Raw genomic sequence first — 17,532 nt, forward strand, 5'->3', positions numbered from 1 at the left:
TAGTAGTTTTTTTTGGGACTTTAAAAAAACTGAGGATTTAGATATAAAGTACTTGTCTACTTACAAAAAATCATTACAAAACAAGTTCTGAAACCAAACTCTTTTAACCTTCTGCATTCGTGCACAACATCACTGAAAACTGTTTTATGTTCTCAATGCCCGATTTTATCTTCTTTATTTCCTACAGTGTGTTTATTTTTATGGACTGCTTGGCTGTTGCAATGGTTTAATCACGTGAATTTGAGTCGAGCGAGTGGCTACTTGAATAATGAGTAGCGTATCTGTATCGCATACACGCCTGATTTTAATCGGCTTTATTTCCAGGCCCTCTACATTTGATCACCTACCGCATACAATTGACAAATTGTCAAGATGTCACGTTTAAAACAGCCTCATTTAGAACTATGTTATGCATAAAAATTTATTTTAATCGCATTGGATCTTTAACTGGTGCACACTCAAATCATCTTATGATCAAGCTTTAATAATTATTTTATGTTTTAGTTTGAATAGCAACATTATTTATGAAGTTTCTGGTCAGAAAAGGGCAGACTGTATAATTTACACAGTGTTGAGTACTTGCAACGGTAATCTGAATCGGTCTCAACCCAATGACACAGATGAATTATTCAACTATTCAAGCAATTGTTTGGAGATCGCAATTAGGTGTTCGAGTTGAAGCTATGCAAAGGGGAAAACAAGTAGATAATACCATTAAATAAAAGGACATGTTTAAAATTTCACCAACAGTGCAAAAAGAACACATTAAAAAAGCAACTGACCTGTCTGAATGGATACAAGATTTCCTATCAGTGAGCAAGGTAGCAAATTTCGATCAAATACTGACATGACTTAATATGCCCTCAATTTTGATAATGTACAGGAAATGTACAATTTGGCACACAGGTACAATTCACAACTAATTTTGCATTTGCCATGCAGTGACTGGACCAAATTCAACTAATGGAAACTTAACTTATCCGAACCTTAAGTATGTTTTTTTTCCCAGAAAAAAACAGGTTGAGCTGCCTGCAGGTTCACTACCTCATGAAATAAAAAACAATGGGGAGGAGCATAATGGGGAAATAAAAAGTGTGGGGGCGTAGTTTAAGCAGAGTTGGCAAATTGCCCTACATGACCTGAAAATTGAGAATTACCCATTTTGAAACCTTAAATTTGGCGAGATTGTTCACCAAACTCCTTTTTTCCCATTTTACAGGACCTTAAGTGATATTTTATTCTAATTCTAGCTGCAATGTGAGTATCATCGTTTCAGTATAAAGATTAGAGGAAAACGATGGGTAAGGGTTTTTATCTGCCAGTGAATAAGCCAATTTTCAGGTAGAACGAGCAGAATCGGAATCTTTAATCTTCAAGTATGCTTGAAATCAGCCATGGAAATGCTTTCCTTTTGGTATTATTTGGTATGTTATGCCATTTCTATTTTTATTCTAAACTTTTATTCTAAAATGAGGAAAAACATTGAGGGAGTCAGTAGTCAGTTCAAAATGAATAAAATGTCAATGTCATTGAAAAAGAGTATGGAAAACAAAACCCCCCTCCATACCTTTTGTGCTATAACAACTAATAATGAAATATGGTGCAAGGAATAAATACATAAGTGAACCTGTTGGCAATTGGAGAGAATGCTGTTGTATAAAAACGATACACAGGACTGCAGAATTGCTGAATGCTGCCAGTGCTCAAAGCCTCATTAAAAATGAGCAAGGCTCCAGAAGCAGACGCTGCTACCACTGAGGGACAACACAATCTGGTTTGGGACAGAATTAAACTCTAATGTGTTTGTATTTGTGTTTCCAATCCATGTTTCCCAATGGAAATAAAGGCAATAGAAAATATTGCGTCTCCTCAAACAGTAGCTTTCCTGTTGAAGGACTTTGTGCTCCAAATTGACGCTCTGGTAAATGTCTCACAATAGTTTTTACTCTCATCTCATCTAATTTTCTGAACCGCTTTATCCTAACTTAGGTCTTGGGGGGTGCTGGAACCTATCCCAGCTGAATTGGTGGCCAGCCAATTGCAAGGCACAAGGAGACAAACAACCATTCATGTTACATTCAATCTGACTAACCATTCATGTCTTTGGCATGTGGGAGAAAACCGGAGTACCCGGAGAAAACCGGAGTACCCGGAGAAAACCCACGCAGGTGGGCCGACCTGGATTTGAACCCAGATCCCCCACTGTTAGGCCTACTTGCGAACCACTCAGGTTAAATGACACATATAATGCTCAGTTCTGCAATTAGTTAGCTTTTATCTATTTTTTTAGCCAGAAGAGCAGAACTTGAAGAAAAATTAAAATTATGGTGCTATTTTTTTATCCATTGAAGGGCTGAAGGCAAGTCTCGTGATCAGATTGCTGATAACCTGCTGACAGTAGGAGGGTGAAAGAAAAAGATGCAGCATGTCGACTGATTTAAGAAGCAATCTCTTCGACTCGGGATTGAAGGCACCTGTTTTGAAGACAGTGGGCAAAGTCAATGTCATACTCATGACATAAGACAGGACCACTGATGAAGGTTAGGGGGCAGTCCCGAGGAAAATGGAAAATCAGTTTGGATTAGTCTTTCTTCCGAGCCAGATTACTGTGACAGCATGACAAGAGCTGCATGACTTCAATCACAAGATTACAAGACAATAAATCGACAAACACACAAGTCTCTCATTCTCAATTTAAATTCATTCAGCTCCTTTTGATTTCTTCTGAGCTCAATAATCACATTTAAAAAGAAAAATACATAAAGTCACTTACTCATTTATATATTCTATTAATAAAAAGAAATAAATAAATATTTTTGTTTTTGTTTTTCTAAATAAGCCAATCTGGGGGATGTATATATGTGTAAATGTACTTACAATGTAATAATACATTTTAGAAGCTTTTACCTCATTCACTGCCCGCCCTTGTTACAGATTGTACGCTGTGGTAGTTAGCAAAAAAAGAAATTGATGACAATGGATTTTGAAAACATCCATGCAAAGCAAAAAAACGTTCAATTAATTTAATCTAACCTCAAATAATAAATAGTGGCTGCTTGACATAACATGTACTATATTTATTGCTTTTAAATTGTGGGAATAACCAAGAGAAATATTAAAAGCTAACCATCAAACCTCCTTAATCATTGAGGGTATCAACTAGATACCTTGTAAATAATCCACTATGAGAATAAAATGGAAATCGGTCCTTTTATTGCTCAAAAATAAATGTATATTTGTGTTGTTCTTGCCTTGTGCAGAACCTACCTGCAGATCAGCTCCTTGAAGCCTACAGTCCATGTACTTTTCCCACGCATAGGACAAGTCGCTTTGCAGTGAGCTGGCCATATCGTCCACAGCAAGGAAGCCTGGAGAAAATCAAACAAAGATCTCCAGTTCTTCCAAAGTTCTTCCACAGGCTCCGAGTGAAACCTCAAATGATCTCCTGAGTCGTTCATAGCAGATTCATGCTTGACTGCGCTCTTTCCCTCCCCACTTTTTTCATTCAGCATCTGCAGAGGGACCACATGATCCTGAGTTAAGGAGGTTTATAATGGTCAACATGTTCAAACTACAGCTGACGAGGCTTCGGAACTGGGATCGAACCCACAACTTGCGTCATACCTGGTCATGACCAAAACAAACACGGACACGGAAGATTTACAAGCTAGCTAGCGAAGCTAGTGTTATTGTGACAGGAGAAAAGTTACAAATGTTATTCCTGCTTGTTTCCGCTACGGAGAATTTTCCTTTGAAAATAAAAGATTCTTCTTCAGAATACACGTTTATTTTAAATGTTGCATTTGGATAACAACTAATTGAAGCATGAAATGATAATCTCTTGTCTATTTCCCTGCAATAAATATATCGTTTAAAGAATTATTTCAATCGTTTGGTCTTTTGACTTTTACGCTGTAAGGTCATTTCTGAGCTTGTCTTACTTGTTATCACAAGCTTGACTACTAAAGAGAATTAGAAAAAGCAAACAATGTGCACAAAATAAGCCTGGATTTGCACAAAATCGCTGTGCGCAGTAAACAATCCTTTAAAACGCTTCTCAAGATTAAAATGTTCTGAACTATCATATAACCATATAATGAAAAATGCATGTTTATTTTTGCACCTTTGGTCGTTGACTGGTAGTGATGATGAAAGATGTCCAATCTATTTTGACCAATAGGTTGGCTAGCAAAGGTTAGATGTCTATCAACCTCAAGTCCATCAAAGGATTCAAATATTTTTGGGGGGGGATCTACAAAAAAAAAAAACTAAATCTGGACCCACTAGCCCCAACAAAACACAAAAAGCATCAAATATTATAATTGTAATACACCATATTGAACACAAGAGGCCGCTATCCCTTCATTAAAGTTCCAGACAGTCGAACAGACCTGTTTCCCAAACTTTTACTTTTTGCTGTCCATCATGTAAACCACAAAGCTTGTATACAGGAACTTCAGTCATAAATGACAAAACACTAATACAAACAAGCCACAACTAACAGGAAATGGCATCATGTGTTACTATAAAGTATTTCACATTAAATTACTAATCCCTTGAGTTTTATTCTCAGTTTATGTGCACTCAGGAAAATGTCAACATAATAGTGTTTATATTTACAATTCAGTTGGGATTTCTTAATGTAAAAATGCAAATAAGAATAGCATTGAGCAATAAAAAAAAGAAAAAGAAAAAAAAGCACAGTAAATTTATCTCAGTGGCATTTCCAGCAGTTACAGCACCGTAACGCCGAGTGGCTCCTAAATTGCTGCCACTTTTCAATACCCGCTGTCCCTCTCGACACAACCCACGCCGACTGCATTGTCAGGACATTTGCAGGAACGACCGCTCGGAGTTGCTAAGCAGAGGTGAGTGCAGCCGCCATTGTTCACCGCACAGTAGTTTTGTCCTATAAGAAGAATCATACAGATGGAAAAAATCTTTAAAAAACATCCATCCTAACAGGAAATAGCCTCATCCTACTTTGTTTTATAGACATATACACATTTACAGAAAACATAGCTAACAGCAGATGTTGAAGGCACTCCCACTGGTCTACACATTCCCAGGCTTCACGCATATAGTAAGTAGCCTTATCTAGAGGGGAGGATGAGGCCTGGGGATGTTATGTTTTTGTCATATTCTCACATCGTTACAGATTTTAGCTCAGAGAAGGAAAGTTCAGTTTTAAAAATGGCAAAACACATTGAGAAAGCTTGAAATAAAGCCCAGCAAATGTCAAGGTCAACCTACATTGCGGTTAACACTCTCACCTGAAGGACATTGAGCGTAGGCTGTGGTGATCCCGTATAGTTTGGAACGCTTTTGAGGCTGGAACTCGTCAGACTCCTTGCCAGTATAGCGATCCACTGCGACCACGGCGTCCCTGTTGAAAAATAATACAAGAAGTGAGCAATCCCACATTCACGCAGACAAGAAACTCCTTAAAGTGACTCGTTTGTGTATTTTGTGTTAAGTCTGTCAAGAGTGACTAAGTGTGGGAAGATATAACTGGCAGGGCTTGCTAATGTCCAACTGTGGATGTTTATACCTTCCCCCAACAGAGGTGGAGAAATTGCAAGCAGCTGCCACTTTTAAGGATGCCTCTACACACACTCACACACAAACGGAGATCCCAACCCCCGCCGTTAACACCACCCAACACAGAAAATGAAGCAAATGGGGAGAAAAAGCTAGACAGTATCAAGTGGAGAGCCCCTCAAGCGTCTTATTAACATAGCTGTATAAGATTCAAACCTCCTCCAGTCTGTGTAGTAGATGTTCTTCCCGAATGACGTAACACCAAACGGGTATTGAATCCCTTCTGTGATTTGTCTGCGGTCACCTCGGACGGGATTGGTACACTCGACCTTATGTGTGCCTGCAAGAAAGACACTAGTCAGATCTGATGATCAAATGTCACCTCATCAACGTATCAATGGCGTCGTCCACCCTACCTGCATCCGCCCAACATAGCAGAGCACTCTGGCTATCGTAGGTCAATCCATTGGGCAGGCCCAGATCGTCTTTAACCAACACTCTTCTGTTGGATCCGTCCATGTGTGATGTCTCAATCTTGGGACCGTCTCGGTTCCAGTCGGCCCAGTACAGATTACTGGAAAGAAACATTATGCAAAATGATTTGTGTTATTAATATTGTAAAACGGCAATGGAAAAAAAAAAACATACAAGAAGTAAATCGACATTTTGATTTAATCTTAACATTAGCTGACTGAAAATGGAATTAAAAAAGCTTATTTGGCTGAGCCAATCCCATGACATAAACCCAATTGGAAATGTTTGGAACATATTAGACAGAAGTATACATAAAACTAATGAGAACACATTGTGACTCATCTTAATGTACACAAATCTGTTACAAATGATTGACAACCATCAACCATTTTTGTCATATTTACACACCCATTTGGAGGGTCCACAATAATAGCACGAGGATTGACCAGACCGGTGTCAACAATGACCCGTCGCTGAGAGCCGTCGAGAGATGCCACCTCAATGCGGTCCATCACAGAATCGGTCCAGAACATGGTCCGCCCCAAGTGGTCAATCGCGATCCCCTCTGGACTCTGTAAATCTTTGACAAAAACAGACACGGTAATGTTTAATTCTTCAGTTTAAGTTATGATACACGTTCAGTTAAGGAAGAAGTACCTGAACTAATGACAGTGACGGGCTCCCCTCCTTGGATGCTGGCCTTGCTGATTGACGGAGACGTGATTTCTGTCCAGTAGATCATCTTGTCTACACAATCGTAGGCCACTCCAATGACAACTTTCTCCTGTGGAGTAGGCGCCAAACAACAGCTTTGAACTACACTCATACTTCAAACACCGAGGGTTGCAAATACAAACACAAAGCAGATGTATTTTCTGACACGGACGGAAAGACATAAATCAACATAAACAGCACCACTCACTGAGAAGAAGCTAGACCAGACATCATACCAGGTGGTGTGTAAAAATATTTTCAAAAAATAGACGTACAACAAAAGCAGATTTCTATTCTGGAGAACAGATGTTTGAAATTAGGAAGAATGTCACCATGTGCTTCCAATAAAGGGCAACCCAGAATCCGTGCAGAGTTTGGAAGCAGGATGAATACAAGGGGAATCATGCAGCTTTTTACAAGCACTTTATGAGACACCTCACCTGAAGTCTACAAAATAACAACTTCATGGCGGTGTAAAAAAATGTACACTGCTCATTATCCCACATGGATCACCTAACACTTGTTTGCAGCTGTTTGTATGAACTGTCATTGAATGTTTTCAACAACATCGCAATGAGTTGATTAGAAATAACTCACAGGTAGATAAAGGATGGCCTTGGCGTCATCTTTCTTCATATCATAACCTTCCAGCGGGATGTGCTCGATCCTGCCGCTCTGGGCGTACAACAAGTGCGTGCCGGGGGGAAGGGGGTATACATCAGGTCGGGGGGTTGGTCCAATGGGTGGTTTCACCTCACCATGGTCAATACCTAAATGAACATTCCAAAAAAAGCACATCACAAATCACCTATTTTTGTCTCAAGTGGAAACTTTGCATTATAGCAGTAAAACATGAATAAAAAACAACACATACAAGCAGCCAAACATTAAAAAAACCTCAACATTTTACAGTGTAGTGGTTATTTTTGTGGACACATTTTACTTAAATGTAAAATGTACTGCTCCAGTACCCCCTGTGAGGATAGGCGTTAAATAGTAATCTGTAATGTAATGGAGTTGTCGCATGTGAGATGACATAATTTGTAATATTTTACTCACACATGGGTCTACTGCCAGGCCCAGAACGTGTCCCTTGGATCTCCTGCCCATTTCGGTCCACACACCAGCAATGCCCTACACTGCCGTGACACTGCATGGGCTCGTAGTTCCCGTGTTCATCACATGTTGGGATGTACTGCCCGACTGGAGGCCGCGGACCCCGTGGTCCTAAATCAGTCCCCCCGAGAAGACTGTCTCGATGGGTCTCACATTGGGTTTTAGTCCGCTCTGAAAGAAAAGCATGAACAAGACTTGCTACGACTCTTTATTTCCTTTTTCCTTGTTTAATTTGCAACCTACTCAAAAACTCCCACATAGCACTCAAGACATGAGAACTACCAAGAGGCTAATAAAAACCAATGCCAGCTGGACACAGATGGGTGGAATAAACAATGGTGAGAATGTGAATGATCCACTCTGTATATTTGTACTACACAGTTTGTACGCACAACTATGAACACTATTACCAAACTGGCTCCCCTCCAGTGGCAGCCATCCAGAACAGAGCAGCTGGATGTTAGCAGACATAACAGAACACATGTTCCCTGTCAAGTCCCCCAAGGAGTGTAAAAATCACATTTGCCGTCAAAGTTTTTCATTGTCCCGGCAAAGTAAAAAGTTGGTATCACGCATCCGGACATACCTGCTGAGCAATAGACGCCATCGCCATAGTAACCTGGCCTACACTGACAGGTGAACGACCCCTGGGTGTTGTAGCACACGGCGTCCGCGTGGCACCTGCCGAGCTGGCACTCGTCTATATCTTCAAGGGAAAAATAATAAAAATACTTCAATTAGAGCTCATATTAATAATAGAAGTTTGGTTTAGTAAAGGAAGCTCACACTCTGAATGAGCCTTGGCAGTGAGAGCATCCTAAGAAGGGGCTTTACTCTGAAACGTCCATCTGTTTTCTATGTTTTACTAGTCAGTTCCAGAAAATACATGATGTAACTCTGCGAACTTCCCCCACTCATGAGCAGATGGTGCAACAATTCAAGACTGTATAGTGGATTTGTATCCCTAAGGTTTTACCTTGGCAGACTCTTCCATCTCCTTCGAAGCCTGGTAGGCAAGAGCAGATGTGGGAGGAGCCTCCGGTGTAACTGCATTGAGCACGCTCAGGAATGTCGCAGGTATGGCTACCCTCTTCGCACACGTCCACAGGTCGAGTCACCTCTGACATGGGGAGGGCGGTTAAAGAAATACAGCTGAGAATATGTAACGTGCTGAGGCAGAAATGTATACTCAAAGGAGGTAATTTAAAAAAACAACAACAACAAAAATCATTAGTTATGTATTAAACATGTCTATCAAATATTCTGTATTCCTAACAAAGGTGACTTTTTGATTGCCACTTTCTCAGCCAAATGGATATAACAATAAAAAATGCTCTAATGTTACATTCGTGTAGATAGTATGACTTGCTTACCAACACAAGTGTGGCCATCACTGCCAAACTGATATCCATCGACACATTCACAGCGGAAAGTGCCAGGCTGATTGTTGCAGACGGCATGTAAACCGCAGATCTCGGAATTCTCTCTGCACTCATCAATGTCTGATGGGGGATAAGAGGCATTTGTTAATAATTGACACGTCGATCTAATCGGCTCGTGTTCACATTTGTCAAATCAGTCTTTGTCAATCAGGTGACTGAAAATCAGAGATATGAGATAAGGACCTCTTAATTGCAACAGTTTTGTGATATAATCTGTCTGAAATACATCCTTCCTTTTGGCATTTTATATGCCTTGGAGCGCTTCCTTTCTCACACTGGTTGAAAATTGCAATGAAGAACCTGGTGTATGAAGCACAGGACTAATTACATTTTATAATTCCCTTTGTTAATTAGTATGGTTGTTCAGTAGTCCTGAAAAAAGGCATTGATACGTGATCATAGACTAATGGCGGCTCCAAAACGGAAGATGTCACTATTCAGTATTGTCATTTTCCTTTTTCTAGACAAATTATACATCAAGTCAGCTTGTTGGTGAGAAATACTCATTTTCAGCCATGTTGCCAGTCACGATACATTAATAAGACGTCAGCCGTACCATAGCAAGTGCGTCCATCACCATTGAAGCCAGAAGCACACTGGCATGTAAACTGTATCTCGTTTCCGGGGCGGCAAACAGCATTGGTGTCGCATCCGTGTCTTCCGGTGAAGCATGGATTCTCTTCTGGCTTTCCTCCTGAGGAAGGAAACCCACTTTTAGAACAGTGATTTCACAGCAAAAACAGTTTTAGACAGGATGTCAAATGTCGTGATTAACAACGAAAACAAGCCAGTCAGGAAAACAACAATCATTACCGTTGATGTCTCCGATCTTGTTGCTCATGGCGTAACGGATGAGTTCGTTGTTGGGGTCGTACATGACAAAGACTTGATCCACACTGAGCATCTGCGTGGGTCGGGTGTCTCTCGTAGACTCGTCATGTTGACAACCTTGGAATGAGATGGTCTGACGCCACTGAAAGGTCCTGGTGTCATCCTTGGAGCCGTCGGGCAAGTTGACCACATACTTTCGTGTGGAGGATGATGTGATTACTATGAGGGGGAGTAAAACATAGCATTTGTGTGGAAACTGCTTTTTCAAATTAGTCTACATCGGCTCTTTCTTACAATTGTTGCTGTACTGGTAGATCTCAGAGTAGGGTTCAATCTGCACAGTGGAGTCCCGAGGCACTTCCGGGACCCTTCCCTCCAGTGTAGTGCTCACCGCCAAGTGGTCATGTTCATCGATGCCTTTAAATTCTTGCCTGATGGTCAGCTTTTCATTTCCGGGAAGGAAGGTCACCTCCGCTTGTCGGGTGAACACTCCGCCTAGGAATTTAGCACAGAATGGGTTAACACCAAGGGACCCCCCCTCTCAGATTAACTGCCTCCCCTCGGGCCTCAGCTGAGGTCATTTCAGAGAATTTCAGCAAACACAATTGCAGCTGCATGAGAAATTGTGACCTTAGGACCTTGAAAGATCTCTGACTTACCAATGATACTGAAGCCGTTTCTGAATCCGGGTTGCTCAAGAGCAAAGGCCCACCCGATCACACCTCCTAGTGCTGACAGAGGCATCAGAGAGGGTCCAAGACTCTGAGGGATGTCACTGATGGCAACATAGGAACGTCCGTCGTTCACCACCACGTACGAGTGTAAATCGTTGCTGTTGAACCTCTCTGGGGTGGGAGAGTTTCCCACGTACACCTGACCGTGCACTTTCCCGTTCATTCTCTGAGGTTTTCCTATAAACACAATAAAGAGTGATATGCAAATATTCATTGGTTCTAAGTCAATAGTTCTCAAGCATTTTACAGCAAGTCCCTCCTTGATCTTCTTCATTGTCATTGTATCAGCTTGTAATGCAATGACTACTTTGTTGTTTATATGAGCTTGTTTTGTTACTTTATAGGTTGTTTAGGGTGCTGCAAGATTTTGCACCAAACATTTACTTTTGTGTCTGACTTCTGTCACGATCTTGACAGAAGACAAAGAGCTGAACTTTATAACACGGACTAACAGTAGTAAATTAATTGTATCAGTTTGGTAATTGTTAGCAAAGTAGCTGTTGTTGTGACCTTTGACTTGTCCTATCAGGGGTCAGCACAGTTGAAATGGATGGCATTCATGATACACACAACTCACTAATTTGTTTTATGAAACAAAAAACGACCTGGAAATGACACATCACACTATATGACAATATTAGGACTTGGATTATGATAATAAACTACTAAAACTGAATTAGTGATTTTAGAATAATCCAAATGAAATATGACCATACCTTCTGCGACGCATTCTTTCCCGTTGCCATAGAAACCAGGCCTGCAGTGGCAGCAATATCCACTTGTGTGATCCTTGCAGTCAGCAAATTGAGAACACTTATTCCTGTTGTTAGCGCACGTACCAAGGTTGTACGAGAACACTAAAACATGGAAGCACCAATTGAAAATCCTGTCAATACCATTGGACAACAAAGCAAGTGTGTTCAATTACAACTCACCATTCACATTTATAACAGTGTCATCAACTAACACCACTTCTGGGTTGCCAGGTTGGTGGGGTTGATACTGAACAGGTTCCACTTCAATCTGTCCCTCTTCTGGTTCAAAAGGAGGGTATTCCTCTTGCTGTCCATTAGTATAAACTGTCCTCCTGATTTCAGGAGATTCTTCTGGATCAGCAGATGGAGGGGAAGGAGCCTCAGTGGGCAGCTGGCTCACCTCCCCCGGAGCCACGTTGGTAAAATACGGTGACGTTCCAATCTCATACACCCAAACCCCTGCCAGGCCTGAGTTTGTCTGTCTAAAAAAGTGAAAAGACACCTTTCAGTATAACCGGCAAGAAAATGGAGATATTCTGTATGGTAACTTACTCTGCTAAAGCATTGATGGATGTGTCTTGATCATCGGTGGTGCGATAGTATGGACCTTGACTGGAAAACAGGAAACCTCGAACCAAGCCTTTACTAAAGCCAGCATGCAAGATGACGCTTTTCCCTCCAACGGAAGTGTTGGTATACTGTATGCCATCGGTGGCATATAGCATTATAGCATATGAAGAAGACCCCACTGTTGCAATGGCCAGTTGGAAGGTGTTTCTCTGATGAGGGAAAATGAAGGGGTGTTGAGATGTGTATTTTTTTAATAGCTAATACTGCTATTCTCAAATTTATTCAAATGTCATTTCAAAACTTGACACAAGAACCACCATAACTGGCATGAAGAAAGAAAAACAAAGTGGTTAGGTTCTCATGAAAAGCAAGACAAAGATTTTACTCTTAAATGTACACAAAGACTTATGAAATCTGCCAAACAACAAATTTCAAGGCAAACTTTCAATCTGATCTGATGTGTCCTCATTTTTTTCTTACTTTTGTTATGACATTGCAAAATACATCACTTTTTTGGGGGGTCTGTGCAGTGTTAATATTTTCCGTACATTGGTGTCCATTAACAGTCCTGTAAATATATACATAAGTTTTTGGCTCAGATTTGATTCACAGAAGGGCTCAATCTAAACATGAGTTTCACAAGTGAACATGTGATTGTAAACACGACATAGAGAAATCTGATGGATTCAGAAGTTGAATGTAAACCATCTTGCTCAATAAAACCCTTGTTTAGTGTACATATCACACAGTTAGTGCACTGAAAGCCTCACCTTCTTGTCAACGCTATCCGAAACGCTGTCATTCTCCTTACGGGCGACGTCTACCCAGCTGACGACCACCACGTGGATGGGACTGACTTCCCCATCGTCTGGGAAGGCCCTCTTGATGTGTTCTGCAGCCTTTCTCAGCACATCTGGGCTGGTTTCTTGGCGAAAAAAAACCTTGCCTTTTGCGTCTCCTGTGTCCAGATCTCCATGCAAAGCTGCGATCATGCCAAACGATGCTGGCATTTTGCCAAGGTAGGTCGACTCTTGTTTGGGCTCGGCGGTGGCGACGAAGCCATTGGTGTTGATCTGAAATGACAACACCAGGAGGCTTGTAACTGGGGATGACTTTGTTCACAAGAACTAGGACAGACACGTAAAGAACCGTTCCGGTCCAACGTGTCCCACTCTGATCTCTTGCCAAAACTCATTAGACTAATGATCCGAGGCTGGTCCAACGCGGTACACGAGCGCCGGTGAACGCATGAACAAAATGCCAGTCAATAAAGATCTTAGACTGTTCCTGGGAAACATTAAAAGAGGAGCTGGGCTCATGTCAAAAACACACGCAGACGCCCCCGGCGTATGGGGCTCCTTCACTTCCTGATCGGGGGTGGGCGGCAGAGGGGAACAAGAGCGCTACGTTTCCTGTCCTTGCCCCTGACCAGCAGCCCAAGAGAGCCTGAAGATTGCAGACTAATCTTCATTACAGACATTTCCTGGTCCAAATGGAAGATAAAAATGGGGGGAAATGGTCTGTGTGTGTGCGATTCAGATCTTTAAATTGAGCTATATCATGATTGTTGGGATTGAAAGAGAGATAGTAGAAATAAAATTGAAGTTAGAGAGAGATGACTTTTCCCCTGAGGGCATAGACGTTATGTCATGAGGTTTGTTTCATGTTCTACAGGAAAAATCTCAATTGGAGCTGACTAATATGTTTGTGTTGGGTGACGTAAAGGCGACTGATGTAGGGAAACCCCATGCTCTAATAGATATGTAAGAACTCCATGATCTTCACTGGATTTAAGACACACATACACAAACAAACAAAAAAAACAGATTCCCACCTGACTGATGAAAGACAAAGTCCTATTCATATTCATGTGGAAACTAACTTAATCTGAAGAAATATTTTTGTGTCATTTAAAAAAAAAAGTGAAATCCCCGCTTAAATTCATTACTCTTTCATGCATTACAGTCTAAAACAAAGACACAGTACTTTTCAGAGCAGAATGGATGATTATAAAGGGTTGCTTGTGTCTCCAACACAATGGTGCAGCTTTCATACAATTTTGCATTGCTGCATATTTGGGACTTTCATGCTATATATGGTAATTCCACCTATCAGACAAAATAATAGCCGAAAATAACACCACTATTTGTTGTCGGCCCATAAATACTTTAGTTTTAAAAAGTATTTTGAGTGATCTTTTTAATTGTATAGTTGAATTATATTAAAAAAGTACAGTAATGATTGATATATTCAGGATTATGGGAATGGAAAATGATCCATTGATTTAAATGATTATAAAAATGATTCTGATTTTAAACTAGAACTGACGTCCACATGAGTAGACATCACATTTTGGGTCATGTGGGCCACACGTGGGCTAAAATGTGATGCACATCTAAAAACCACTCTTTCTGGTTTTTAAAAACTATTATTCTATAAATAGTCACTTCCCCTATAAAGAGTTAATGCTGTATTCTAATGTGTGCGGTACTTTGGGCTCTAGGTCAACAGTAAAGTGATAACCTCAGGGTCTAAGAATGTGAGGACACTTACATTCCATGCAGTCTTTGTGATAAGCAAGCCAATATTTAAGAAGCCAACCTTATATTTCCCACGCGTTTTTTGCCTTATGTTGAGATGCGTAATTGCGCAAGACTATGATTGAGTATTTTTTTTTCCTAAGCAGATATTTGCAGCCAACAGTATAACAGATGTTTTGTGAGTTGTCTCAATACGTGAGTAGAAGTTTACTTACAAACACTTTGTTAAAAGTGCCATCATAGAAGAGCAGGGGCTTGTCCAGTTCAAGTTTGCGCGTGAGGTCATCTCCTGCGTCCAACTCTTGGTCTCCAGCGCTTGGCCCAAAGGGGAAAAAGTCTTCTCGAGTTATGCCATGCGTTGAAGTCACCAACACGGCGAGGAATGAGGCCCAGGCGAGCCACGCTCGGGCCATTGCTCTTCTCCAGGAGGTTCTCCGACAGTCCTGATTGTGCTTGGGAGAGCAGAGTGGAGTGGAGTGGAGCAGGAGGAGGAGGAGGTCCACGGAGCGGAGTGACGCCTGGGCTACGGTGTGGAAAGTTCAGGCAGAGTTTGAAGGACTTGGGGCGGAGTTGAGCCGAGCTGAGGGGGGCGCTCGGGGCTTCTTTCATCAAATAGCAATACTAGAAAAGGAAATGAGAAAGGGGGGCTGAAGACGGGAGTGTTTCATGTTGCTAAAAAAAAGCAGATTCCTCAACAAGTAGATCTTCCACTTTGAGAAAAAAGAAACAGAAACATGAGTGGTCAGTACCACCAAAATATAGCTGCTTATCTTTAAATTAATGTACTATTCTAAACTAGTGTCTAATCTAATCTATTTCTTGGAAGTGTAATAAATATTTAGCCACTGTAACAATCTAAAGTTTGAACATCAACACTGAAGAAGAAAAAAAAGTAAATTCTATATAAAACTGGACTTGTATAAATCAAGCTTCTAAACATTTTAATGGAAATGTATGGAAAGCAGCTATATTTTGTGAGCTACTTAAGTATGACAGGATTTCGATATCTCGACTGTTCAGCAAATGTATCTACCTGAATTAGAATTATGAAGAATCCCAATAAAGGATCACTGTCTGGAAGATCCATATAAGACATAGTAGTGCATTTGGAAACAAGCCAGAGGCCCATCGGGGCATTGACATCATGTATGGCCTAGAGACCACTACAGAACTTGATGTCCACTAACATATTGATCAGCGAGGACCACACTTAATCTTATGTTAGCTAAACCAATTTCCCTGTGTGCCTCATCCTCTTGATCTAATCCTCTCCACCTTCAAAGATCTTTGCTTTGTTTTAAAAAAAGCTTAGCTAGTTTGTATACACTTCACATAGGTTTACACAGCAGACCAAATGACTAAAATCTAGTGTTTTATCAACACTGCTTTGAATCATTGATTACATTTACACTGTTAAGTGATTTATTTATTCATTCCTTGTATCCTTCCATGTGTGAGTATGCAGCTTAACATTGCCACACTGTGGCCAGTTTTGGATAGACAGAAAATAGTGTTTTAACAGTCTGTTTTGATATATAGCATTAACAATTGTATTCAGGTTACAACATAAATTGGATTTTATCCGAGTTGACCTTTGGGAAATGGAATGGACTACTGTGGCATACTGTGAGTACATATACAAAACTCTCAGTCAGAGTCAAAGGCTTTATGTTGCGTCTCCAATTTAACATTGCACGAATTTTTTGCAATGTAGAATGATGAATCAAAAAAGTGAAGGTCCCACCGAGATTTGAACTCGGATCGCTGGATTCAGAGTCCAGAGTGCTAACCATTACACCATGGAACCCTATAAACAGCTGTGAGCATGTGGTGTCACAAATCCACTGAGTGACGGATGGAAGGCCAGCTCTTGTGACCTCCCACATGTTCACACGCCCCCCTGATGTGAAAGACAACCCCTAGCCCTGTCACTAATTTAATATCCTCACTCAAGTCTAACTCAATCCAGATATTTTACCATATAAATGGTCATTGCCTAGAGATACTTCATTTTCCTGTGTCGTTTCTAGGGAAGATAAGGACTTAAAATTGACAAATAGCATTTTTTCTTTTCAATGGGTGTTTAACATAACAGACAGAGAGGGTGGAGACGAACATTTTTCAAATGCCAAGAGGTTTTAGACACTGGCCTAAATTCTGTTGAACAGGAGTAAATGCAGAGGGACACCATTCGAGTATTTACCTATATATTTTTTCAGTGTAGTTCACTCTGGGAACGCCTTGGGGTTCCCCTTGAGGAGCTGGACATAGTCAGTGGAGAGAGGAAAGTCTGGGATACCCTGTTGAAAGTCCTGCCACCCACCGCAACCTAAGGTGGAAGAAGATAGATGATCAGTCACAAGGGATATTAAATAATATAAATAAAGACTTTACTCATCCATGAAGTCCATGTAAATGCCTATGTTGCAGAAAAAGCATTTTCTGCCACTTGTTTTTTTGCATGTTTAGTACTTCTTTAGCAAATCAAATATTTTTTTATTCTAAGAAAGCTGTGGCCAATTGGAGGAAGGTCTTTCAAAGTTAACGTAAAAAGGGTCACCTTTTCTTAAGAGCCAAATGGACTGCAGAAATAGGCCAAGTGCTTGAGCACCACCTATTGGATGTGTCTCTAGTTCCTGCAGAACTTGTTTTAAATAGTGTCATCAGCATGTTGCAACACACTGAAACACTGAGAGAAGATACATAGAAATATAGGTATAAAAAATCCACAGGAATTGTCATTTTTGTTATAGAACAACTAATGTTGTAAAGTTAAATAGCTGTAGAAACCAAGAGAGCTGCAAAGGTTAGAGGG

General features: G+C 40.7%; 2 protein-coding genes and 1 non-coding gene across 7 annotated transcripts in view; all 3 read right to left on the bottom strand.

Moving 5' to 3' along the window:
• The window catches only part of lyst (lysosomal trafficking regulator), a 33,644-nt gene extending 29,966 nt beyond the window's left edge, over positions 1-3,678 (bottom strand). For all 5 annotated transcript variants that reach the window (XM_077729211.1, XM_077729207.1, XM_077729210.1 and 2 more), the window contains exon 1: positions 3,268-3,678. In XM_077729211.1, the coding sequence (XP_077585337.1) occupies positions 3,268-3,348 (81 nt within the window). In that variant the 5' untranslated portion in view covers positions 3,349-3,678. The remainder of the gene's footprint in view (positions 1-3,267) is intronic.
• Positions 3,679-4,390: 712 nt separating this feature from the next.
• On the bottom strand, positions 4,391-17,046 carry nid1a (nidogen 1a). Its single transcript, XM_077728894.1, has 21 exons — positions 16,921-17,046; positions 14,933-15,338; positions 12,948-13,250; positions 12,160-12,386; positions 11,788-12,089; positions 11,569-11,709; positions 10,778-11,029; positions 10,413-10,613; positions 10,101-10,337; positions 9,844-9,981; positions 9,219-9,347; positions 8,822-8,965; positions 8,432-8,551; positions 7,789-8,016; positions 7,327-7,499; positions 6,673-6,799; positions 6,424-6,595; positions 5,958-6,115; positions 5,758-5,881; positions 5,274-5,386; positions 4,391-4,909 (listed from the first exon to the last, which is right to left on the bottom strand). The coding sequence occupies exons 2-21, from the start codon at positions 15,128-15,130 to the stop codon at positions 4,779-4,781; spliced, it is 3,618 nt and encodes a 1,205-aa protein (XP_077585020.1). The 5' UTR covers positions 15,131-15,338; positions 16,921-17,046; the 3' UTR covers positions 4,391-4,778.
• On the bottom strand, positions 16,453-16,524 carry trnaq-cug (transfer RNA glutamine (anticodon CUG)). Its single transcript has one exon. It is a non-coding gene; the product is annotated as a tRNA-Gln (tRNA).
• Positions 17,047-17,532: the final 486 nt, after the last annotated feature.

This window comes from Stigmatopora nigra, chromosome 12, assembly GCF_051989575.1.
Source record: "Stigmatopora nigra isolate UIUO_SnigA chromosome 12, RoL_Snig_1.1, whole genome shotgun sequence".
Lineage (NCBI taxonomy): Eukaryota > Metazoa > Chordata > Actinopteri > Syngnathiformes > Syngnathidae > Stigmatopora > Stigmatopora nigra.

Excerpts from the sequence above, each read along its gene's own strand:
- nid1a (XM_077728894.1), bottom strand. The coding sequence starts at position 15,130 with ATGGCCCGAGCGTGGCTCGCCTGGGCCTCATTCCTCGCCGTGTTGGTG. Across the intron at positions 12,387-12,947 it reads CGGATAGCGTTGACAAGAAG|AGAAACACCTTCCAACTGGC; the intron begins GTGAGGCTTTCA and ends TTCCCTCATCAG. Across the intron at positions 8,966-9,218 it reads TGATGGCCACACTTGTGTTG|AGGTGACTCGACCTGTGGAC; the intron begins GTAAGCAAGTCA and ends TCCCCATGTCAG.